Genomic DNA, 26,482 nt, shown 5'->3' with positions numbered 1-26,482 from the left:
AAATAAGTGGAGACGGGGGTTTTGTGTTGAGGAGATAGTGAAAACTAAAGAGTGCACACACACAAGAAAATGAGAGCAACTCAGCATCCTTTAGGACACAAACAAGCACCAACATTATTTGGAATTTGTAAAACAAAGAGGAAGGGGGTGATAATTTCGGACCCAGGAACGCAACCATAGTTTTCCCGTTAGGTATTTTATTTGCCGGACGCGGTTTGGCCCAACGCGCCATTTTTCAGGAACGTAACCCCCGCGTTGGACGAGCTCTGCCTGGTTTGTTTAACCGCCAAGAGCTTGGAATTAGCCAAATTAAGTGCAACGTCAAATAACCAAATATAATGTTATGATCTTGATTTTAAGCTTTCGTGACTGCAGGAATCCATACTCTTTGGTTCTTTCGGTAAAGTCACCCCACACTCACCCCACACTCACCCCACACTCACCCCACACTCACTCCACCGTCACTCCACATTCACTCCACACTTCTTTCGGTAAAGTCACGTAGGTAGAAATAAAATAAATCACGATGTTTCGATCACAACACAAGCAATCGTCAACAGGTGGGACTACAGATCTTGTTCTGCCCCACCTCTCTCTCCCCCGAGCTCTCCCGTCGCCACCGCAGATCTTATTCTGCCCCTCCCCCCCCCATCTCTAGCCCTGCCCATGTACCCTACCTCTCTAGTCTATATGTAATGTAGTAACTCGGCGGGAGACGACTTCACGGGTAGCACACTCTTTTATTAATATCAACTATAGTTACACGGGTGACTAACACCAGCTATAGTTACTCGGGTGACCAACACCCACTTAGTTACACGGGTGGCTAACACCAGCCTAACCCACAGGGTTCTCCTGGCTACACCAACACGGGCTCTTACGCCCCGTAGCCTCTCGGAACACACCCAACCGGGGTGTCCGTCTCGACTCTGGGTCCCACAGTCCCGACCCACATGGGCGTCGGACCACGGGTCCCACAGTCTCGCCTCCGAGCCACACAGGGCCCCGGTCCTGGCAAGGACTGCGGGACTAGGGGTCTCAGGGCACTACTTCTTCAACTCCGTCTTCAATCTTCAACTGGTTAACAACAACCCCGAGTGCTCCCGCGCGTCCTCTTTTATGTCCATCCTGCGGACGTCGCTGAGAGCACCCATCCCATTTGACCAATCACTGCGCGCTGCCCACGATCCCCTTTTCTCACCTCGTGTCAGCGTGCACAATCCCCTACGCCGCGCCGCCCCGTACTCACTCACTCCCGGCGCGCGCGTCCACACCACGCCCACAACGCGTGCCCAACCCCGCACCCCGCGCCGCCCCGTAATCCATCACTGTCGGCGCACGTCAACACCACCACTACATCACCCCCTACCACATAGCTCGCAGCCGACCCGGCTGCTATAAAAATGTATTACTCCCCCCCCCCCCCCCATGTGTGCCCCGTAACACAACAACAATCACAACAACACAACAAGAACAATATGTACAATCCGGCGAGTGACAACAATAAATGTGTATGCAAGAAAAAAATTTTCCGTCTCGTGCAGCGTCCCATTCTTTCCGAGCGCCCCTTGAACGGGACATTACCCCGGCAGAGGGGGAACGCGGCGGCGAGCTCGGGTTTGAATTTTTTTTTTTTTTCTTCATGAAAAGTGTTGTGTCCGAGCACGAGTCCGCCTTGCCGGTCCGTCGTACGGCACCCGACGCGGTTGACCGTCCGGTGGTGCCGGCAGCCCAGGAAGGCACGGGCCAGGCATCGGAGATCCGTGCGTGCCGCGGGGTTCCGGTTCCCGACGGTCAACAGCCGTCAGGTCCGAGACACCTGGGGGTGGGTCAGGCGGAGACACGTGAGGATCAGCCTGCGACACATCCCTCCCCGAGTCGACGGCCACATCACACGCTCGGTCGCCACGGCACAAAGTGGGGTCACGCGGTGCCGCGAAGGGTTTCAGTCGGGAGGGGTGCACGTACCAACGGCGTTTTTCCCATTTAATCTGTATACTCTGGGGTCGTGCAACACGCACAATTTCCACCGGTCCCCTCCATGGTCTCAACAATTTAGGGGACGTAGCCAACGGTGTATGTGGACAATGCAGCCAGGCCTTATCGCCTGGTTTCCAATCGTGCGTATGCACCCTTCGTTCATGCAACCTTTCGTTCGCGATCTGCCGCGACCGCGAATTCAATCTCGCAGCCTCTCGCGCTTCAGCCAGTTTGGCGATATTAAATTTGATGTGGTCTGCCAATTTAGATTTTTCGCGTGGCTGGGAAATCCCCAGTTGGACGTCCATGGCCGGATCGGCCTCCCGCCCATACATGAGAAAAAATGGGGAAAACCCCGTCGCCGCATGAGGGGCCATTCGATAGGCCGCGAGTACCCCAGGTACCTGTAAGTCCCAATCAACCTGATCGTTGCAGACCTGTTGGCACAGCATAGAAGTAATGGTCCTGTTCAGACGTTCAACCATTCCGTCAGTCTGCGGGTGGTACGGGGAGGTACGCACTTTCTTTGTACCCAACAGGTCGCACACCTCGCGCAACAAAACACTCGAAAAATGTTTCCCTTGGTCCGTCAGCAAGCGTTCGGGGGTGCCCTTGTCCAAAACATAGCCCTGGACAAAGGCGTCCGCCACTGCCGCAGCCGAATGGTTGGCAAGTGGCCATGCCATGGGCCAACGGGTGAAGTACTCTACGCCAACCAGCAGGTACTTATTACCCCTAGGTGTAGCGGGAAAAGGCCCCAAGATGTCGAGCGCAACCAGTTCGTTTGTGCGTGAAACCTGAATGGATTGCAGCGGTGGATTAGCCGCTATCGGTGGCGGTTTTCTTTGGGCGCACCCTACACATCCCTTAAGGATGTTCGCCACGTCGTTGCCCATCCCCGGCCAATAATAGTCTCGCTGGATTAGGGCAAGCGTTTTGTGAAACCCCAGATGCATGAGTCGTTCATGAGCAGCCAGAACGACCCTCCCCCGCATAGCAAATGGCACAACGAGCGCGTGACGCCGAGACATGTTGTCCCGCTTCATCAAGAGGCCCTGTCTGCACACCCAGGAGCCGACCCGCGTTTCCCCCCCTCCGGGAGCGTCAACCTTCCGACGTAGCGTGAGTAGGGAGCTGTCGGCCATTTGGAGACGGCCCCACTCGATGAGAGGCAACGCTAGTAACGAGTCCGTCCCCGTGGGAGCGTCGACCCCGACAGTGTCAGTGGCGGCGAGCAAAACTTCCGCGGGGGTGGCGACAGGGGGTTTACACCGCGCCGATCCCAGCAGACATGCGCATTCCGTGCGCGGCGGCAATCGCGACAAGGCATCCGCATTCGAGTGGCGCAATCCCTTACGGTAAATCGTCGTGAATTGGTAGTCCTGAAGGACCTCCAACCATCGGGACAATTGGCCGGAGGGTTGCGCCACCCGCATAGCGTATTGGAGAGCCGCATGGTCCGTACGAACCACAAAGGGACGGCCGTAAAGATACGGCCTGAACTGCTGTATAAAAAAACAATCGCCAGCAATTCACGACGCGTTACGCAGTAGCGTTGTTCCGCAGGTGACAGAACTCTGCTACCGTAGGCGACCACCCGTTCGACCCCTCCGACCACCTGTGAGAGCACTCCCCCGATACCCGTGTTACTGACATCCGTGTCGAGCAGAAACGGTTGCGTGAAATCGGGGTAACACAAGGGGGGAGCCCGCACCAAGGCGTCACGAAGGGAGCAGAACGCGGCCTCCTCTTCCGGCCCCCAGTGAAACCTCACACCCTTAGCCGTCAGAGCGTGCAGGGGCCTGGCTATGGTGGCAAATTGTTTGACAAACCGACGGTAGTAGGAGGCGAATCCTATGAAGCTGCGGACTTCAGTGACCGAGGTTGGCGTTGGCCATGAGCTGACGCAGTGCGTCTTAGCAGGGTCTGTCGAGATCCCTGAACGGCTAACGATATGGCCCAAGTACCTGACCGATTCCCGAAGCAGGTAACATTTAGCCGGTTTAAATTTAAATTTAGCGGAACGCATCCTGAGGAACACCGCTCTCAGTCGCTGGAGGTGCTCCTCAAAAGTCCGGCTGAAAACGATGATATCATCGAGGTAAATCAAACAGGTGTCCCATTGGAGTCCTGACAAAACCAATTCCATGAGCCTCTGGAACGTGGCGGGAGCGGAATGTAAGCCCATGGGCAATCGATTGAATTCAAATAGGCCTCCCGGTGTCCGGAAAGCGGTTTTTGGTTTCGATTCGTCATCGAGGGGCAATTGCCAAAATCCCGAAAGCAGATCAAGCGTCGAAAAAAACTGTGCTCCCGCCAAGGCATCCAGCGACTCATCCATCCTAGGGAGCGGATATGCGTCGGCCATTGAGATTTTGTTTAGGCGGCGGAAATCGACACAGAACCGCAAGGACCCGTCCTGTTTTTTAACAAGGACGATGGGAGCACCCCACGGACTGGAAGAGGGCGAAATGATGTCGGCCGCCAACATGTCATTAACCGCCGACTGCACGTGCTCCTTCTCGGCTGGGCTGAGCCGGAAGGGATTCTGTCGAATAGGGGCCGCGTCCCCCGTCGCTATGTGGTGGCGCAACAGGTCTGTGCAGCCAATATCATACTTGTGTCTGCTAAACACGTCAGCGAATTCGAGAAGCAAGCCCCTCAACGCACCCAACTGCACCCTAGACAAGTTGCTAGATCCAGCACACAACGAGTCCAACCACTCTGTCCCCTCCTCAATTTGAGGATGCGTATCGACCCTCGAATCCGCGTGAGCAACGAGCTGTTCCTCGACGGGTAGCGGCGCCGCGTGAGCCAGCACTGTTCCCTGTGTAATTACGGCTGGCCGCGACCCCGTATTCAGGACCATAACGAACGGCTCACTGTCCGCCCGCACCATGGTCTGAGCCACCGCTAAGCCGAGACCCCCAACAGCTCTGTTAGACGGCCCCAACAGAACTCCCTGTCCCCCCGCATCCACCCCGAGGGGTTTCCTCAATCGAAGGGGTACCAACATTTGCGATCCCGGGGGTACCCGTACAGTCTGAGTTGCCAGCGCCTGCACCGTCGCACAAACCGTGCGTATTCTAGTAGGACTCGTCAAAAATGCAACCCGCCGTCCCGATGGAAGCTCAATGCAGGCCTGATCTATGAGAATTTTGATGGGCATTTTAGCCAGAAAGTCCGTACCTAGTAAACAAGGAACTGCCAGCGATGATGATACAAAAATAGGACCCGCCAATTTGATGACGCCAATAGAAATAGTCGCCCGAATCTGGCCGATGATCCCCAAGGATCCCCCGTTTGCCGCGTAAAATGGTACGTCCACCGGCAAAAGGGGTCGACATTGGACGGGGAGGATGTTATAAATAAGGTCCGAAATGATAGTGGCTGACGCACCCGTGTCCACAAGCACCCGGACCTCAACCCCGTCAATAAACCCCGTTACCACGGACGACCCGGCCGACGCAGCCACCATCCTGTGGGCCAATTCGGACCATTCGACTGCTTTCGGGCCGTGTACGAACCCCCCTCGCCGAACCAAATCCCCGGTACCCATACGCGGTCCCCCCACCGCGAAGCGGCGACCCGAGTGTGCCGTATATGTGGACCGAGCGTGTGAGGTGCCGCGACTTGCCGGGTTTAGCTGGGACGACTTGTGGCCCTGGTCGTCGTCCGGACGTGGTCCCGTGGCGCGCTGACGCGGAGCCCGGCACCCGGACGCGACGTGACCCCGAAGGCCGCAGTTGTAGCAAACGACGAGGGACGTCGTAGGTTTCGGTTGCTCCAGCTTGCGGGATGAGCGTGTGGGCGAACGACCTCCCGTTCTCCACTCCCCCGGACTTGATACGGCGAAGGCCTCCTCCCGAGCCCCCGCAGGCTGAGGCTCGGCGACCGTGGCGGCAGGTGCCGCGATCCCCGCCGATGCGCAGATGACCGTCCGCTTTCGCTTGAGGACCTCGTATGCGTGAATACTCGTGGCAATCCCCAGGGAGCAGATGTCCATTTCGTCCGCCGTATTGATGGGGACTCCCAGGTCGTGAGCCAACGCCAGCAGCTGCTCCGTCACCATGGCGTCCTTCCCCTCCTTGTCCATGCGGGGAAAAGCTGCGTCCGCCAGGGCGAACAGCGCCGTGCGATAGGCGAGCGTTGTTTCTCCAACCACCTTGCGCCGTTCGTAAAAATGGTGGCGACAGGTCGAGGGCGGGCCGAACACCTTGGCCATTAGATGTAGCGTGGCCTGGAGCGTTGAGCGAGACGACCTTGGGGCAGTTGTGAAGGCTGCAAGCGCGTCGTCGTCGAGCGTCGCTGGCAGCGCGCGTAGGGCAGTGGTGTCGGACCACCCCGACATTTCTTGATGTGCGAGGAACCTTCGTTGGAAGGCTCCCCAGTCGCCCCCGTCCGCCTTGAATGCCGTCAGCGCGGGCAATCGTTGCTGGAAGACCCGGTCGTCGGCCTCCGAGGAATGATTTTCCCGCGCGCCGCTGTGGTTATAGAAAATGTCGGCTCCGTCTGCAGGCGCATGATGGAGAGCTCTGGCGCGCGCCGATGACGCGGGCTGCGCTGAGAGGAGATCTCCGCCCACGTGGTGTCCGCGCTTCCCGCCAACCGAAGGCGGACCCTCAAAAACGGCACCAACTTCAAAACTTTTGGCGCGAAGCGCCTTCTGGCGGGATCTCTCCAGCCGCGCTCCCTCCTCCAACCCCGCAGCCGTCCCTCCGCCCGCTGAAACGGTGATGTCCGCCAAAATTGCAGCGGCGGCGAGCAGCAACTCCGCCAGGCGGGAGTGTGCGTCCTGTAGGCTGGTGTCGGAGGCAAGCGGAGCGTCGGCCATCGCCGCGAAGTGCTGCATCGGCGGCAACTCCTCGTCCTCTCCATCCGAGGTTTGTGTCTCCGGTACGCGGTCGTCTTCCCGATCTCGCTCGTGGGTATGGGTAGTCTTCCTAGTATCCATTCTTTCCTTTGAAGACAGGTTTACTTCTGACGCCAGTTGTAATGTAGTAACTCGGCGGGAGACGACTTCACGGGTAGCACACTCTTTTATTAATATCAACTATAGTTACACGGGTGACTAACACCAGCTATAGTTACTCGGGTGACCAACACCCACTTAGTTACACGGGTGGCTAACACCAGCCTAACCCACAGGGTTCTCCTGGCTACACCAACACGGGCTCTTACGCCCCGTAGCCTCTCGGAACACACCCAACCGGGGTGTCCGTCTCGACTCTGGGTCCCACAGTCCCGACCCACATGGGCGTCGGACCACGGGTCCCACAGTCTCGCCTCCGAGCCACACAGGGCCCCGGTCCTGGCAAGGACTGCGGGACTAGGGGTCTCAGGGCACTACTTCTTCAACTCCGTCTTCAATCTTCAACTGGTTAACAACAACCCCGAGTGCTCCCGCGCGTCCTCTTTTATGTCCATCCTGCGGACGTCGCTGAGAGCACCCATCCCATTTGACCAATCACTGCGCGCTGCCCACGATCCCCTTTTCTCACCTCGTGTCAGCGTGCACAATCCCCTACGCCGCGCCGCCCCGTACTCACTCACTCCCGGCGCGCGCGTCCACACCACGCCCACATGCGTGCCCAACCCCGCACCCCGCGCCGCCCCGTAATCCATCACTGTCGGCGCACGTCAACACCACCACTACATATATAACCTCGTGCCACGGCAGCTCTCTCGCCTACTTATGCAGTTATCTTGCTGTAGTCCCAGCTGATGACGATTGCTTGTGTTGCGATCGAAACATCGTGTTATGTTTGCCGAGTACTGTTTTTACTCATTGAATAATTTCACCTGGATAATCCGTTGATAGGGAATATCTGTTTACAAGGGTGCCCAGGGGACCAGGCTAAGATGACAAACTCATGAGACTTGACATCCGGATTGTTTGCTAATTGGACACTAAAAGTGAAGAGTCACAGGCAGGAGTTGAACCCAGATGATCATGGATCTAGGTCCACGGTTCTATCACATGTACGTATTCATGTTGAACTGTTTTCACACCGTACGTAGCCAAGCACGGAGGTGCGGGGGAAAGACAGCAAACCAAACACGAAAGTCAAAACGTGATTTTGTAGGCTGGATATTGAGTGTTGGGTCTTGGTCACATGACAGATGATGGGAGTAGTGGGTGGTAGGACAGACCTATGATGGACGTGATACAAACCTGTTCGTTGGTGGACATTCAGCTGTAGATACCCAATGTCTTGCATGTTTTGTGGATACACCGAGACCTCACAGCGATATCGCCCAGAGTCGTGGGTCTGGATGTCGCTGACGGTGATGGAGGCGTCGCACTTGGACAGATCACCCACCGAGGTGGCCTGTAAAGGCCAGTGGCTGCTCTCTCCATCGATGTATATATAAAGCTGTGGTCAATAAAGAGAGCAAATGCATTATATTATTTCAGCATAAAATTCGTTCAGATAAAACCCGAGAATGATTCGTCTCCAGGGCTTGCAACTTGGCTGGATTAACTGTTGACAAAGGAGCTTCACATGGAGACTTTTTAAATGGCTGGCCCATGCCTTCACCCAGTCACGTGACCAGGAGCCCTCGATCTGGATAGAAAATCCCAAACCTGTTCATCTGCGTTGGATATTGTAAATGCTCAAGGATCATGTGACCAAGTTTACTAACAAGACTATAAATTCCACGCTTGTGCTTGCTGACATTTAGTGGCAAATGGCGCACAGAACAGACAGAGGAGTAACTCACCCTCTCTTCTCGCCCGTCTATGATCCTTAACCACTCCACCAGCGTGTGGGTAACGCCGCTGATTGTGCAGGTGTAGGAGCAGGGCAGGAGAAATGTGGTGCCTACTATGACGTCCATTTTATCCGGGGTTACAACCACGAGTTCTAGGGAAACCACACACACCACCCACATTAGTATATTTTCTTATATAATATAAATATATAAACTCGAAACATTTGTCAGTAACAATGCGTTTTAAAAGTACAGAACAAGCAGACCTCGTTGAACGCGGGGGGTTACGTTCTTGGAAATGCCATGTTGGGCAAAACTTTGTTCGACAACAGACCTCGTGTGAAAATTCGGGTTGCCTTCTTGCATTCGAAATGATCACCCCCTCCCTCTTTGTTTAACTAACACTCCAAGATGCCCGCCCTCGTTATTGTACTAACGGATGTTGATTCGATATCTTGTCTTGTGTGTGTGTACACTCTTTGTCCATTTAAATGCAACACAAACCCCCGTCTCCATTCTTCCCGCACCACGGCACTCGCACCCTACGCTCGCCACTAACACTGTCACTTGAACATGAATCATTCACCATCTAGTCGTCCGTATGACTCGTTCTCAATAACCAGATGCATGCGGTAATGTGTGAACATTTACGTTGTGCTGCTGCTGTGCGTTTTGAGTGCATTACATTATCACACAAAAAACACACCCACACGCGCACACAGACATACACGGTAAATACATCGTTCTCACAGTCGATTCACACTACCTTTTCTTTATGCAGACACGAAAATGTTAGCAGCGTCAAACTGCGTATCACCGAAATACCACCCCTGTGTTGTGGAAAACAAACCTCATCAGCCACAAGAGTCTAGATCCAAAACACGCATTAGATGAAGCCGCGTTGGGCAACAGTTTCCTCTATATTTTTGTTAACCAAATGTTATCCCCGTGTCCAGTCATTAATATACACATTACTTGGGATTTCTCACAGAGTAGTGCAACATTCCTTGCTAGAGAACAGTCCGCAGAGTGGCAATCACAGAGCTAACTCTGAGATTTCTTCAAGCGACCTCTGCTGGTCCACACAGTGGGGAGCAGGACTTTCCCAAATTGCTCTTCCACATGTGTAATAAACGACTTCCACGACTACTCTTGACTGATAATTGTTTTTTTATCCTTCTATCTGACAACAAAACTGACATCTTTTTTTTGCCACATAGAAGGGTAAAAAAACAATTATCATATTTTTTACTGGCAAATGAGGTTCCAATGGTGACTCTTGACTGGTGTCCTTTAATTAAGATAATTTCTGCATAGCTCCGCTCCTTCTCTCTCCGAGTATTTCCCTTTCTTGAACTGCCGTGGACGAGCCATTTTTTCCTTCCCACCGTCGAGGTTCGCCTCCCTCTCTCTCCAATCCCGCCGCTGGCTGGTGGCGTGCCCGGGAGGAGAGGCGGGCTGCACTGGGGATCCGCCACGTGGTCGATGGCGAGGAGAGGCTGAGCAGCGACGCGGTCTAAACTCGAGGCTTCCCACACCGACCCCGACCCTGCCTTCGCTGATAATCCTCTCGGCGGAGCTAAGCTCGTAGAACCTTCCCTATGGTTCCCGAACCTTCTCACTAACTCCGCCCCATTACCTTTGACCCAGATATGATCCCCGCTGAGGATTGGATACCGGTTACCCGATGGTGGCCGTACAGCTACCCCTTGTCGCCCGCTAGATGGCGCTCTCTCATTACACACGGAACAGCGCTTATTGCATAACAATCAAACGGATACATTTTAATAATAGGGTTTTTCCCCTTTTTTCTGGCAACAAAACTGAAACCTTTGTACGAGGATTCATGTCTGCATTAACCACAATACTGTACCTGTAGTAAAATGCAAACAAAAAACACACTATGATAATATATGCATTGTCCTTCAAACTGATTGGTCCACACCAAGGGACGGCTTTCTTTTGAGCCTCGATCCAATTGGTGCTCGACCAGAGGACGCCAAAAGGCGTCCACAGCTCAAGGACAATACCACTATCAAAGTAATGAGAGCTCGGGGTGAGCATCTACATCATTAGACCTCCTTTGCCAGTACCAAAATATGTTTTTTCCCCTTTTTTAAGTTTTGTTGCCAGAAAAAAGGAGAAAACCCCTATTATTATATTTTGGTACTGGCAAAGGAGGTCCAATGATGTAGATACGTTTTAATTCTCAGACGTTTAATTTCATCAATTAAGTGCAGAATTGCAGAAAGAGGGGGGCTTCGTCCATCAACGCACCCGACTGTAGGACTCGGTGAACTCGCAAGCAAATGTCTGGACTTGAACCCCATGCTTCTGAGTGGCGCTAGCTCAGCACTTTGACCTGAGTCACCTCCTATGCGACGTTGTTTTAAGACTGCGTAAATGTCGGTGAGGAGCAATCAAAGGTTCTGATGTACATTGGTGGTGATGCGATCGTAGCCCAGGGGTTGAACCCAGTTCACCATGTCACTGGGCCCATGGCTCTAAAGTGTAGATGTTGAGTTCAATATCAGGTCTATAGGATAGATGATAGAGTTTTGGGTCATAATGTAGACGACGTTTAAAGGAAATAACACAAACCTGATGGACTGTTGACAATAAGCTGTAGATACCCAATGTCTTGGATGTTTTGTGGAAACACCGTGACCTCACAGCGATATCGCCCAGAGTCGTGGGTCTTGATGTCACTGACGGTGATGGAGGCGTCGCACTTGGACTCATCACCCATCCAGGACGCCTTTAAAGGCCCGCGGCTGCTATTTCCATTGGGGAAAATCTGTGTTCAACAAAAGCGAGAGCATGCACAGATCAAAGATGTATGTATGTTGTATGTATGTCGTATGTATGTTGTATTCATAATCAACGTTTTTGGGTTTAGATCGCGTTATTTATAACGCGATCTAAACCAAAAAACGTTGTTATTCTGTCTCTCACTGTTCAAATAAACCTACCATTAAAATTATAGACTGATAATTTCTTTGTCAGTGGGCAAACGTACAAAATCAGCAGGAGATCAAATACTTTTTTTCTTCACTGTATAAGTAACTCAGCACTTATATTATCTCGTGACCCTGTCCTTAAAGTATTAAGACATAAATAAGAAACCCTCTATAAGTCGTATCTCGGAATTTGTCTCATTCAACTATGATAGAGAGATTTGTAACTCACCCTCTCTTCTTCACCTCCATCCATCCTGAACCACTCCACCAGCGTGTGGGTAACGCCGCTGATTGTACAGGTGTAGGAGCAGGGCAGGAGAATCTTGCTGCCTGCTACGGCGTTCACTTTCTCTGGGGTGACGACCATAAATTCTAGGGAAACAACAACACACAGCGCCCACATTAGTACATCTCGTATGGAAAATGAGAATAGGTTTTACCCTTTCTGACAATGAAATAGGAAGTGTGTGAAGATGGTTTATGCTCCTTGACGATCTCAGCAAGGTGGTACTGTGGTTCATTTGTGGCAAGAACTGTGCGTGCAATGAGTGCGACCTTTAGAATGTACGAGTTCGGCAATGCAGCTCGGCGAGCACTTGACGGACACGGCCTCATCTTGCAGTACCCGTCACGATGCGTACCACAGAGTTTTGTACACGCTGCAGTTTGCAAATGTTTTTTTCCAGACATCCCGTAAAGTAGTGAGTTGCAATAATGGAGTCTTGACGATTGTCCTGTACTAGGCTACACGCCACCGTGTTGGCTATGTCACGACTCAGGCAGTAGAGGGCAGTACGTTCCCATCTATTCTGCTACAGAGTTCATGTTGCTTAGAAGTCGGGACGATATTTTCGTCATTCTCGGACCGAGAATTGAGGTGCTGCACCAACGTTGATGTGAAGGGGATTTTGTGCACTCACTGTGGTGACCGGCCTGAGAGCAATGCACTCGTGAATCTGGCATTCAGGTCAGGCGAAACGAGTTGTAGTTGTATTCTTGGTTCTTTCGGTAAAGTCACGTAAAAGGGACTTTACCAAAAGAACCAAGAATATGAATCCCTGCAGTCACGAAAGCTTTAAATCAAGAGTTATAGTTAGTTACAATAATGACGTCAGGTTAATGAGAGAGATTGTTAGATGTCACGTTTTTGTCGTAAAATAATGGATTACTTTTACGAAAAATGAAACGGTTATTTAATGCTGCTACGGTTGTTAGTTGAGCATTACTTTTGTCAGATCACTAAATTAGCTTTCCAGATAATAGTTAATTAGTGATGATGATTAAGGTGGTTGTGGTGATAGAGGTGACAATCATGAAGATGGTGGTGATGGTGATGATGTTGGTGGTGGTGATGAAGGTGGTGATGGTGATGATGTTGGTGGTGGTGATGATGGTGATGATGGTGGTGATGATGGTGGTGGTAATGATGATGTTGGTGGTGACGATGATGGTGGTGATGATGGTGATGGTGGTTATGGTCATGATGGCGATGGTGGTGGTGATGAATTCGAGTTGACCACGACCAGCTATTGAACTCACCTCGTGGTGTTCTTCGTTGGCGCTGCGCTCCGGACTCTGAGCCATTCCCAACCCCCGCGCTGTCAGCGACCGCCATTCCTGCAGATAAATTAAAATTTCAGAATCAAAATCTATTTATTGATACTGGAGGAATCCGATGAGCTATGAAGCTCTATTTCACAGATGATCCAGTAGGGCCACGGGGTAAGAACGTTACGCTGATGATGGTCGCATTAGGGGCACCACGGTGGCTAGTAGATGTTAACGACCTCGCCTGGTATACAGGAGGTTGTGGATTTGATCCCAACCATGACGCCTGTTGTATATTTGGAGTTTGCGTGTTTTCCCCGTGGTTTCGTGGCTTTTACTCTGGATCCTCCCGTTTTTCCCTCCACATTTAGAATCAACATCACGCGCTTAGAGTATTTGGCTGCTAGACATTTCCACGTGGTGATGATGATGATCAGCCACTTCGTTGCGCTATCATTGGTCGCTTCTAATAAAATAACTACACATCTCAGTGGGCCTTACCTGGTAGAATAACAATAGTTTAGTTTCGTGTTGAGTTCACATCCAGATCCTTCTGTGGAAGATGCTTTGACGAATGCGTGCAAAGTGGAGAGAGATCGTGTCACCGACTGGCGTAATAACGCACAATGCGTGCGTGTGTTTGATTCAGCACAGAGAGGCATTACTGAGTCGCTGTTGTGCCCCTACACCCCTCTCATCAATCCACTGCTGGATGAGCGCCTCATCACGCCATGTCGGCTCCTGATGGCCACGTGACATACTTCACCATTCTGGTCAATGTGGGTTGGTGAAGGCAATCATCATAGCCGGCGCACAGCAATGCCTTGTACTGCCCTGCTCGCTCCTGTATCTATGTACATTTGTTGAACTTCTTTCACATCATACGTAGCCAAGCATGTTAATGTACGTGTTGAATTTCTTTCACACACCACGTAGCCAAGCGTGTTAATGTACGTGTTGAACTTCGATCGCACCGTACCACTGGACGGGTTGCGCAGGATTTCTACCTACGTGACTTTACCGAAAGAACCAAAGAGTATAGGCTACACGTGGTGGTGGTGGTGATGCTACTTACCAAACAACAATAAAAGTATGAATATTGTTGTTGCTTTTGTTGTTCCGAGTGGAGAAGTCGGGGCGATTCCTTCACGAATGGAGGACAGGGATTCTGTAAAATGAACAAGTTACAAACGTTTACACCATTGGAACCTCATTTGCCAGAAGCAAAATATGATTATTGTTTTTTTACCCTTTTATCTGGCAACAAAACTGACACCTTTTTTACAAGGAGTCATGTTTGCATTGACGATAATACCTGCAGTCGGAATGCACTGCCTTTTGGCGTCATCTGGTCCAACACCATGTGAGACTAGGCTCTAAAGAAAGCTGTCTTGGGTGTGGACCAATCAACTTCAAGGACAGTGCATACATTATCAGAGTTGTGTTTTTTGTTTGCATTATGGCTGCAGGTATTGTGGTCAATGCAAACATGACTCCTTGTAAAAAAGGTGTCAGTTTTGTTGCCAGATAAAAGGGTAAAAAAACAATTATCAAGTCACAAACGATTTACAAATTAATTCATCGTTTGGAAGGTTCACATCTCCCCACCTCACCGTACGGCAAGACCAGGGGACGTGCGGTCAGGGCAGGCAGGGGAGGCAGAGCCTCACCTGCCATACTGCAATGAAAATAGCTGTTATGAAAAGTTAACAAAAAATCTAATAAATATCAAGATTTTTCCACGGATCTGTTATAAATGTCATTTCTGTACGATTCCAATCATTTTTATAGTTAAAATCGCCAAATTTGCGGAGCTCCGCTGCAAATACAGGAAGAGACGAGAGGTGAGGCAGCGACGAGCTCAGCCTCCCCTCTGATTGCGCAACCCCTCAGTAACTGGATGGAGCGCGGGCAATAAGCGTATAAAGATATTTAGGCTCGCTGGTCTCGTCATGAAACTGCAATGAAAAAGCACCAGGGGAGGCAGCTATCACATCTGCATCACTGAGGGGGACATCTCGATTTTTAAGCTTTCGTGACTGCAGGGATTCATCTTCTTGGAACTTTCGGTAAAGTCACGTAGAAGGGAAATAATAAAATAATGTAAAAAAAAAAACAATAAAACATGTTTTTATGTTTTATTTTTCTTATTTTATTATTTCCCTTCTACGTGACTTTACCGAAAGAACCAAGAAGATGAGGGGGACATGTCTAACACGCCCCCCTCAGTGAGGACACGCCCCTCAGTGAGGCCACGCCCCCCTCAGTGAGACCACGCCCCCTCCTTGAGGCCACGCCCCCCTCAGTGTGAGACTGGCTCTGACACGAGCCAGTGCCTCCCCAGCCATTGACCTCACCGCACGTCACTGGGCAAGACTCGTCAACACGAGACAGTGAATCTCAATGTGAGCTCTCTCTCTCTCAGCTGGTGGTTAAAACACATTGTCCTGCGGAGGGAGCTGGTAGGAACGTTGGGTTGCTCGGTCAATGGCCTGCAGGGTCAACGGCGGCGTGGTGTATTCCGCAAATATGCCCGACTGTGAGGGCGGGCACAAGCCGGCGTGAGTAGGTTAAACGTTGAGTTTTATAAGGGCACCGCGGGGTGACCAGCCCCTCCCCACCCAGCCCCACCCCTCTCACCCCCCCACCCTCCCCACCCAGCCCCTCCCCACCCTCCCCTCCCAGCCCCACCCCTCCCACCCCTACCCTCTCCACCCAGCCCCCACCCAGCCCCACCCCTCCCACCCCCCACCCAGCCCCACCCTCTCCACCCAGCCCCACCCTCTCCACCCAGCCCCACCCTCTCCACCCAGCCCCTCCCCACCCCTCCCAACCTCTCCACCCAGCCCCTCCCCACCCAGCCCCCTCCCTCCCCACCCAGCCCCTCCCTGCACGACGGACGGACGGACACAATAATCCCCTGTGGGCTGGTGTAACCAGGAGGTTCCTACCAGTATAAAGGACGTCAATCACAAGGGACAATTCGTCTCACTGGGGTCTCAATCTCAGAGCGCAGTCCTCAGCTGGTGAAGGGCACGGCAGCCCTGCACGCCTCTCTCACCTGCCCGTGTGGTTCTCTCACCTGAGAGGTTGCGCGTGAAATACCAAACTCACAACCCCCGAGCCTCACTCCTACTCACAGACCGTGTGGGGCAGGCGCTGTTGGCCTGTAGCGCCTGCCAGGACTGCACTGTGACACACGAGGAAGTGGGTGGCCAGGACCACGCCCGCCCGCCTTTGTGACTCGCCCAGCGCCCGCGGTGTTCGCTACGTACCGCGGGAGGTGCTCATTTGAGGCTGAGTGGACCTCGGGGCAGGCCCGGGACCGGCTCAGATCATCGCCACCCGGAGGAGTTGAGCCGCGAAGAGCGGGAACTCAACTCGTGACTCCGATTTCGTAGCAGCGCTGCGAAATGAAACTTGCTGACACTTCCTCTTCGCCTACACAAACGTCAAAGTCTCAAATCGATCACCTCCGCAAAGGGGCCGTCCATAAATGACGTCACGCACCGAGGGGGGGGGGAGTGGGGTCAAACATTTGTGACGATGTGTGACGAGGGAAGGAGAGGGGTTTGAGAAATGTGACGTCACATCAAAATGCGCAAATTTTTAATGTTAATTTAATATAATTGTTTTAACACTAATTTGGATAAATTTTCATTATTAACTATTTGATTCTTTAAATTGACTAAGGTCACCTTTTATTTATTCCATGAAAGAGCATTCTGCTTTTCCATGGGAGAATGAAGAAGCATACATTTTGTACATTTTTTTAATGATTGTTATTAAACATTTTTATTTTAATGATTCTACCAGGGCTATTCATTCTGTGAAATGAATATATGATTGTTATAATTGTACTCTCAATTTTGCTTCGTTCTACTACAAAGTTTGAAGTATTTTTTTATAGTTAGAATAAATTTTATTAATTTATAAATATAAGAGAATTTCAATATAATATTCTGAACATCTGCAGTTTTAGTTAGACGTTTAATATTTTCAAGTGAATTTCATGCTAAATTTCAGCTTTCCAACGCCTCCGTTTAAATACGTGTTTTTTCTCCTACAACATCAGAGTGCAGCGCCACATTAAATACGCACTACAATGACAATAGTTTAAAGCGATTTGACGCATTTTTATTTTTAAAATGGAAATATGGTTTTGGGGGGGGGCAGAGCTTTGTGACGTCATATTTGAGGGGGGTCTGACTTTTTGTGACGCCGTGTTACAAAGGGGGGGGGGGTCAAAAATCGGCCAAAATCGCGTGACGTCAATTATGGACGACCCCTTATCACACTATCGATTGATGCTTTATCAGAATATCGATTGATGCATTATCAGAATATTGATTTTCTTGCGGTCTTTCCCCTCCACATTTCGAAGCCACACGTTTAGAGTAGTTTTAGAGTCTGTGTCTGCTGCTATCAATGTCCACGTGGTGATGATGATGATGATATCAGCCACGTGGCTGAGCTGCTGTCACTAGTGATGGCCCAGCTCGCTTCTCATACAATATCTACACAGCAGATCAGCTGGTGACACAAACTTAGTTTAGTTGTAGTGTGGGTCTCTGTGGGTCTCTGTGGGTCTCTGTGGGTCTCTGTGGGTCTCTGTGGGTCTCTGTGGGTGTCTATGGGTCTCTGTGGGTCTCTATGGGTCTCTATGAGTATGGGTCTCTGTGGGTCTCTGTGGGTGTCTATGGGTCTCTGTGGGTCTCTAAGTGTGGGTCTGTGGGTCTCTATTAGTATGGGTCTGTGGGTCTCTATGAGTATGGGTCTCTAAGTATGTGTCTCTATGTGTCTCTATGAGTATGGATCTCTGTGGGTCTGTATGGATCTCTATGAGTATGGGTCTCTGTGGGTCTGTATGGATCTCTATGAGTGTGGGTCTCTGTGGGTCTGTATGGATCTCTATGAGTGTGGGTCTCTGTGGGTCTCTATGGATCTCTATGAGTGTGGGTCTCTGTGGGTCTCTATGGATCTCTATGAGTGTGGGTCTCTGTGGGTCTCTATGGATCTCTATGAGTGTGGGTCTCTGTGGGTCTCTATGGATCTCTATGAGTATGGGTCTCTGTGGGTCTGTATGGATCTCTATGAGTATGGGTCTCTGTGGGTCTGTATGGATCTCTATGAGTGTGGGTCTCTGTGGGTCTCTATGGATCTCTATGAGTGTGGGTCTCTGTGGGTCTCTATGGATCTCTATGAGTGTGGGTCTCTGTGGGTCTCTATGGATCTCTATGAGTATGGGTCTCTGTGGGTCTGTATGGATCTCTATGAGTGTGGGTCTCTGTGGGTCTCTGTGGGTGTCTATGGGTCTCTGTGGGTCTCTAAGTGTGGGTCTGTGGGTCTCTATTAGTATGGGTCTGTGGGTCTCTATGAGTATGGGTCTCTGTGGGTCTGTGGGTCTCTATGAGTATGGGTCTCTGTGGGTCTGTATGGATCTCTATGAGTATGGGTCTCTGTGGGTCTCTGTGGGTCTCTATTAGTATGGGTCTGTGGGTCTCTATGAGTATGGGTCTCTAAGTATGCGTCTCTATGTGTCTCTATGAGTATGGATCTCTGTGGGTCTGTATGGATCTCTATGAGTATGGGTCTCTGTGGGTCTGTATGGATCTCTATGAGTATGGGTCTCTGTGGGTGTCTATGGGTCTCTATGAGTATGGGTCTGTGGGTATCTATGAGTATGGGTCTCTAAGTATGTGTCTCTATGTGTCTCTATGAGTATGGATCTCTGTGGGTCTGTATGGATCTCTATGAGTATGGGTCTCTGTGGGTCTCTATGGGTCTCTATGAGTATGGGTCTCTGTGGGTGTCTATGGGTCTCTATGAGTATGGGTCTGTGGGTCTCTATGAGTATGGGTCTCTGTGGGTATGGGTCTCTGTGGGTATCTATGGGTCTCTATGGGTATGGGTCTCTGTGGGTCTGTATGGGTCTCTATGAGTATGGGTCTCTGTGGGTCTCTATGAGTATGGGTCTCTGTGGGTCTCTATGGGTCTCTGTGGGTCTCTATGAGTATGGGTCTGTATGGGTGTCTATGAAATCCAACCAATCAGTTCCCTTCTAGATTTGAAGTTTTCGTGACTGCAATGATCCAAACTCGTTGGTTCTTTCGGTGAAGTCACGTAGATGAAAAATAAAATAACAAAAATATAAATGAATAAAAGCAAATTAAAATCACGACGTTTCGATTGCAACACGAGCAAGCATCATCAGGTGTGGCAACCACAGCAAGACATTTTTACTGAAGTGGGAGAGATGCCGGAGTTAGGAAGGCTTCATAAGGCAGAGAGGGCGGTAGAGGTGGGGGGGGAGAGAACAGGGAGTGAGTGAGTGAGCGTTGCGTGTTCGCTAGGGAATGGGACGCGAGACGCGGGGGAGGGGGGGGGCTAGAAGTTGAAGGCTGTGATTCCTAGAGATGAGAGGGGGAGCAAAACGGCAACACGATTGCTGCCAAGATAGATGATGGTGGAGCCCAAAAAAACAAAAATAGTCGCACTGCTGAACGCTGAGGATACAATTTACTCGGTAAAATAAAAGCGTGTAAAAATCTTCTTGGTTCTTTCGGTAAAGTCACGTAGAAGGGAAATAATAAAATAATAAAAATAAAACATTCAATAATTCTCACGATGTTTCGGCCACAACGCAAGCAGCCGTCCTCAGGTGAAGAACAGGTCTGTCGGGAAGACAACGTGTAAAACGTTTAAAAATCAATATTTTGGATTTTTTATGATAGAATATCGTGTTGTCATCAGTATGACATACCTATACGAAGTTTGCAGTCGATAGCACATTGGTAAGTGTGTAAAAATTGAGTTACAATATTTCTTTTTTGAGGATACAACAGACGAAGTGAGTTAAATAAATAAAAGCTATAAATAGACTGGTACCCGAGTTAATTGTATCCTCAACCAATCAGCTCCCCTCTCTCCCCCTCCAGCTCCTCCCCGAAATCCAACCAATCAGCTCCCCTCTCTCCCCCTCCAGCTCCTCCCAGAAATTCAACCAATCAGCTCCCCTCTCTCCCCCTCCAGCTCCTCCCAGAAATTCAACCAATCAGCTCCCCTCTCTCCCCCTCCAGCTCCTCCCAGAAATTCAACCAATCAGCTCCCCTATCTCCCCCTCCAGCTCCTCCCAGAAACTCAACCAATCAGCTCCCCTCTCTCCCCTCCAACTCCTCCCCGAAACTCAACCAATCAGCTCCCTTCTCTCCCCTCCAGCTCCTCCCAGAAATTCAACCAATCAGCTCCCCTATCTCCCCCTCCAGCTCCTCCCTGAAATTCAACCAATCAGCTCCCCTATCTCCCCCTCCAGCTCCTCCCAGAAACTCAACCAATCAGCTCCCCTCTCTCCCCTCCAACTCCTCCCTGAAACTCAACCAATCAGCTCCCTTCTCTCCCCTCCAGCTCCTCCCAGAAACTCAACCAATCAGCGCCCCTATCTCCCCTACAGCTCCTCCCTGAAATTCAACCAATCAGCTCCCTTCTCTCCCCTCCAGCTCCTCCCAGAAACTCAACCAATCAGCTCCCCTCTCTCCCCTCCAGCTCCTCCCAGAAACTCAACCAATCAGCTCCCTTCTCTCCCCTCCAGCTCCTCCCAGAAATTCAACCAATCAGCGCCCCTATCTCCCCTACAGCTCCTCCCTGAAATTCAACCAATCAGCGCCCCTCTCTCCCCTCCAGCTCCTCCCAGAAACTCAACCAATCAGCGCCCCTCTCTCCCTTCCAGCTCCTCCCCGAAATTCAACCAATCAGCGCCCCTATCCCCCCCTCCCCCCTAATCTCAACCAATCAGCGGGGGGGAGGGTGTGTTGTTGTCACGTGACTGACCAGCGGACGATATAGGCGTGCGGCCTTGTCAGCCTCCCCTCACACCTAGGCCTGAGGTCGGGCCTAGGTGAGAGAGAAAGGTGTTGATGTCGCACTTTTTGATTTAAAATATTTTTTAAATAATAATTATCATTATTTTGAACAAGTTTAAAGCTCCACACTGTGTTAGTTTTTTTGTGTTCCAACGAGACGCAGAGTACTAGCGAGATCTCGGCGGATGTATCAAGGTGCGTGTGTTGTGTGTCTGTCTGTGTGTTGTGTGTCTATGTGTGTGTGTCTGTGTGTCTATGTGTGTCTGTGTGTCGTGGTGACGTCACCGCCACTTAGTGGCGAATGGCGGTTGTTGTCTGTGTGTCTATGTGTGTGTCTATGTGTTGTGTGGGGAGTTGGCACAGTAGGGGGCACAGGTGGTGCATCAGCCAGTCATCTCGGTCATCTCGGTCAGTTGACCCGTGGCACCTGCTGGGTCTGCCCCGTGACCTCCTGCCAGCGGGCGTTCGACACTTCACGTGGCCTCAAGGTGCACTTGGCCTGGCACAAGCGTCGTGGTGACGTCACCGCCACTAAAGTGGCGGTTGTGGGGAGCGGTGGGTGTAGTGGTTAGCGCTACGCTGCGCTACGAACCCGGCGACCCGAGTTCGATTCCCGCTCATGTCCAACACCGGTGACGATTATCTGAACCGGTCCTGTGCCTCCCCTAGGTCGACTCAGCCTCAGATGAGTACCTGGTGCGGTGTGTAAACATCGCTAGCACTGGGGAGACAAAGGCGGCCGGGCGTGGTGCTGGCCACCCACCCCCTCGTGTGCCGTGCCGGCCTTCATAGGTGCCGCTCGCTAACAGCACTTGCCCCTACAGTCTGTTACAGGCTACACGGGGGATCTTTGTCTCTATGAATCCAGGTGCACCTAGCCTGGCACCAGCGTCGCAGGGTGTTGGGGGGGGGGAGAGCAGCGGTGAGTGGCCACGTGGCGTGTCATTTAAACTCCCACCGACACAAAGACAATGCTCTCCCAGGTAGACACTAGCAGGGCTGTATGGGCAAGTGCTGTTAGTAGTAGCGAGTGGCAGCAGCGGCAGCGCCTATGAAGGCTACCGGCACTGTGGCACACACACACAGAGGGGGTGGGTGGCCAGCACCACGCCCGGCCGCCTTTGTCTCCCACTGCACAGACACTCACCCACTGACCCACTCACTCACTGACCCACTCACACTGACCCACTCACTCACCCACTCACTGGACTACTGACGCACTCACCCACTCACTCACTGACCCACTCTCCCACTCACTGACCCACTCACTGACCCACTCACCCACTGACCCACTCACTCACCCACTGACCCACCCACTCACTGGACTACTCACCCACTGACCCACTCACTCACCCACTGACCCACCCACTCACTGGACTACTCACCCACTGACCCACTCACTCACCCACTCACTGGACTACTCACCCACTGACCCACTGACCCACTCACCCACTCACTGGACTACTCACGCACTGACCCACTCACTCACCCACTCACTGGACTACTCACCCACTGACCCACTGACCCACTCACCCACTCACTGGACTACTCACGCACTGACCCACTCACTCACCCACTCACTGGACTACTCACCCACTGACCCACTGACCCACTCACCCACTCACTGGACTACTCACCCACTGACCCACTCACTCACCCACTCACTGGACTACTCACCCACTGACCCACTGACCCACTCACCCACTCACTGGACTACTCACGCACTGACCAACTCACTCACCCACTGACCCACTCACTCACTGACCCACCCACCCACTGACCCACTCACTCACTGACCCACTCACCCACCCACCATCTCATTCAAAGACAAAGCTCCTCCAGGTAGCCTCTACCAGGGCTGTAGGGGCAAGTGCTGTTAGTAGCAGCAGCGCCTATGAAGGCTACCGGCACTGTGGCACACACACAGAGGGGGTGGGTGTCCAGCCCCACCACGCCCGGCCGCCTTTGTCTCTCTGGTGTACTGGTGTGTAAGCTGGTGTGTAAGCAGGTGTGTAAGCTGGTGTGTAAGCTGGTGTGTAATTGAGTGTATCACCCACACGGATACACAGACACTAATTAACGGACACACTCACTGACTGGCACATTGACTGATACTATTGTAGGGCTGTTACGGGAGGGCTGTAAGTGCATACGATCCAATGGGTAACAAACACAGTGGGCGGAGTTACGGGAGTACACGGGGGGGGTGCCCGCAGCGACGTCCGCATCAGGCAGCCTGGGGGGTTGTGATCCTGATGGGGGGTATAAAGGGGGAGGACAAAGAGAGCTCGGGGCTCAGTCTGGGAACGAAGGAGGAAGAGTGAAGATCCTCTAGCTAGAGCCCTGGACTCCCCTCGACGCCGCCCTTGTCAGGGCTGCAGAGGAGCGAGCCAGAGGCGTGGTTCCGTGAACCAGGGTTAGACCCTGGGACTCCGGAGACCGTAGCCCGACTCACCAGTGTCGGGCCAGTTAGCCTCCCCTAGCTCGTTAGAGGAGGACTTGGGGATAGGTGAGATTAGCTAGGGGGTATCCCCAGTTATCCGGGTGAGGGGGCCGCTACCCCCTCTAGTGTTGTCCTGTACCGATAAGCTGAAATAAATATACGTGTGCCTCAACCTGGGTGTCCAGCGTCTTCACCGGTACTTCATCTGGTGTCAGAAGTACTACGGACATGGAAACACGTCAGACAGCTCGAGCCAGAGTACCGGAGGAGGACACTGCTGAAGTCGTTGAGCCCGAGGCGGCTCACCAAGACATGGCGCAGCCGGGGGCCGACGCGTTCCTACCGGGGCATCGGCATGAAGAGGGGCCGCAGCCAGACGCGCTACGGCTGGCTCACGAGAGACTGGCGGAGCTACTGTACGCCGCTGCCGCCACGCTGGAAAACATCACGCGGCTGGGGGCTGGTGGTCCACCACGGGGCGAGGGGAGTCGTCAACCTGAGCGCCTTCCCGCCATTTCTGAAAACTCAAACTTTGAATTTCCCGCCATCGTCACGGCAGCTGCGGAGGGCGTGGCCGGGCTCAACCTTGGGTCCGACACCGCTCTCGCTGGGACAGCTGCGTCATCTCCAGCGGAGGGAGCGTCATCACATCCGCGACAGGCGATTCCATCTGCCATTCGCGCCGACGCACAGCCGAGTCCCGGGGATAGCAGCCTACAGACGTCCAAGGCGAACGCTGCGCTACAACAACGGCTGCCTCCGCTGAAAGAATTTGTTGGTGCAGAGGGCGACTGGGGCGGCTTCCAGCGACGCTTCATCGCCCACCAAGAAATGGCAAGGTGGTCCGACGATGAAGCCCTCTGCGCGCTGCCGGCGCTCCTCGACGCAGACGCGCTCGCCGCCCTCACATCGGCGCCGAAAGAGAAGCGGTCTACTCTGCCGAAGGCACTACAGCTGCTGGCCGGGGTCTATGGACCTTCAGCGGAATGCAGAGAGCGGTTCTACGAGCGCAAGCGGGGTGAGAAGGAGTCGCCCCTGGCATACAGGACGAGCCTCCTAGCGCTGGCTAAGACGGCTTTTCCCCGTATGGACGACGATGGCGTGGACGCGATGGTCACGGAGAAAATACTCCTCCTGGCAGACGACCTGGACATCGCTGTCGTCGCACAGGAGGACGCCGAGATGACCTCTCTTCAGGCGGCGCGCCTCCTTCACGCCAACCTTCTGTCCCTGCGGCGGAAAGCCAGCAGGGCATCGGCAGGGCGTGCGGTGGCTGCAGCCACCCTTCCGACGGAGGAGCTCTTCGCCGTCGACCATCGACGGCAACAGGCGCAAGAAGTACGGTCGGCCCGGGACGGGTCAAGCCGTTTCAACCGCCCGTCGTCTCCACCGGGGCTCCCGCGGTGTTTCAACTGCGGCGTCCGGGGCCACGTCGCCTCGGGGTGCCGCTCTCCTCGACAGCGCGGGACGACGGCTCGACGGGACGCCGGGCCTCCTCCTCCCAAGCTCCAGCAACATGACCCGGCGAGTCGCGGCACCACACATGTTTGGCCAAAGCACCTACCCATTGCACGCTCTCGCACCACAACAAACGGGGGGCCGATGTCGCGTTGCGAGGGGCCAACGCGGATCACTGCGGGGACTCAAATCGAGCCCAAACAGTGGTCCGTGTTGGCCCATCGCGTGGTAGCCGCGTCGTCAGGGTCGTCGGCCGTAGTCGGACACATTGACGGGGTAGAAGTACGCATCTTGGTCGATACGGGGGCATCGGCGACAATCATTTCGGAATTAATTTACAATATTCTGCCCGTACAAAGCCGGCCTTTACTGCCGGTTAACGTCCCATTCTATGCCGCTAACGGGGGCTCTCTCGGCATCATGGGACAGATTCGAGCGCAAATTTCTATTGGGGACATCAAATTGTCGGGGCCGATTTTCGTTTCCTCCTCGCTGGCGGTTCCGTGCCTGCTGGGGACGGATTTCTTAGGTAAAATGCCCATTCGTATTTTGATCGACCAAGGATGCATTGAGCTTCCATCGGGGCGGCGCATGGCGTTCCTGCCATCCCCTGCGGCGGCTCGGTCGGCGTTCGCGACGGTACCGGCGTTCGTCGTTGAAACTGTTCGTGTGCCGCCGGGAGCTCAAATGCTAGTGCCTCTGAAACTTCGTAAGCCCTTCGCTAAGGGCATAGGGGATCAGGGTGTTTTGCTGGGACCGTCTAGGGCCGGGGTTAATGGGCCTCATTTGATTCCGGCCCAGACCGTCGTAAGAGGGGACGGGGACCCTTTCATCGCGGTCCTAAATGTGGGATCGCAGACGGTGGTGGTTCCTCAAGGGACGGTGCTCGCTCACGCGACGCCAATGCCCTACGAGGAACCTGTCGCGAACCACGTTGGCACTGCTTCCCGGATGCTCCCACATTCGGACAGCGATGAAGGGTGGATCGACGCGCTTTGTGCGGGATCGACGGACCTGACAAATTCAGAGCGCCAACAGCTTAGAACGCTACTGAGGGAATTTTCCGACGTTTTCAGTCGTGATAAATATGATTTGGGTTGCACTCACCTGCTGCGTCACCATATTGACACGGGTGACAGCGCGCCAATTCGCCAAAATCCGTTTCGGTTAAGTCCCGCCGAAAAGGACCATGTCAAATCGGCTGTTGATGACATGTTAGCCGCCGACATCATTTCTCCCTCCACCAGCCCGTGGGGAGCGCCGATCGTCCTGGTTAAAAAGCAGGACGGCTCGTTGCGGTTTTGCGTGGATTTTCGGCGCCTTAATAAAATTTCGGTTGCCGACGCATACCCGCTCCCACGGATGGACGAATCGCTGGACGCTTTGGCGGGAGCGCGATTCTTCTCCACACTAGATTTACTTTCGGGATTCTGGCAGCTTCCTCTGGACGATGATTCTAAGCCTAAAACTGCTTTCCGTACACCGCACGGCCTGTTCCAATTCAACCGGTTGCCGAT

At 52.8% G+C, this 26,482-nt stretch overlaps 1 protein-coding gene across 6 annotated transcripts in view; it reads right to left on the bottom strand.

Annotated features, from left to right (window-relative positions):
* Window positions 1-16,703, bottom strand: part of LOC144738110 (cell adhesion molecule DSCAML1-like) — a 146,313-nt gene extending 129,610 nt beyond the window's left edge. For 2 of the 6 annotated variants that reach the window (XM_078621021.1, XM_078621017.1), the window contains exons 1-7: window positions 16,481-16,703; window positions 14,281-14,373; window positions 13,197-13,274; window positions 11,887-12,029; window positions 11,299-11,494; window positions 8,707-8,849; window positions 8,156-8,357 (exon numbers count right to left, since the gene is read on the bottom strand). In XM_078621021.1, coding sequence (XP_078477147.1) covers window positions 8,156-8,357; window positions 8,707-8,849; window positions 11,299-11,494; window positions 11,887-12,029; window positions 13,197-13,274; window positions 14,281-14,373; window positions 16,481-16,496 — 871 coding nt within the window. In that variant the 5' untranslated portion in view covers window positions 16,497-16,703. Of the gene's footprint in view, window positions 1-8,155; window positions 8,358-8,706; window positions 8,850-11,298; window positions 11,495-11,886; window positions 12,030-13,196; window positions 13,275-14,280; window positions 14,374-16,345; window positions 16,434-16,480 lie in introns of those variants that run through there. The other 4 variants (XM_078621018.1, XM_078621019.1, XM_078621022.1 and 1 more) reach the window with 3 other exon arrangements.
* Between the last annotated feature and the right edge of the window lie 9,779 nt (window positions 16,704-26,482).

The sequence above is a fragment of the Lampetra planeri genome, chromosome 77 (genome assembly GCF_965212315.1).
Source record: "Lampetra planeri chromosome 77, kcLamPlan1.2.h2, whole genome shotgun sequence".
Lineage (NCBI taxonomy): Eukaryota > Metazoa > Chordata > Hyperoartia > Petromyzontiformes > Petromyzontidae > Lampetra > Lampetra planeri.
This window is presented reverse-complemented; position numbering and strand designations above follow the sequence as displayed.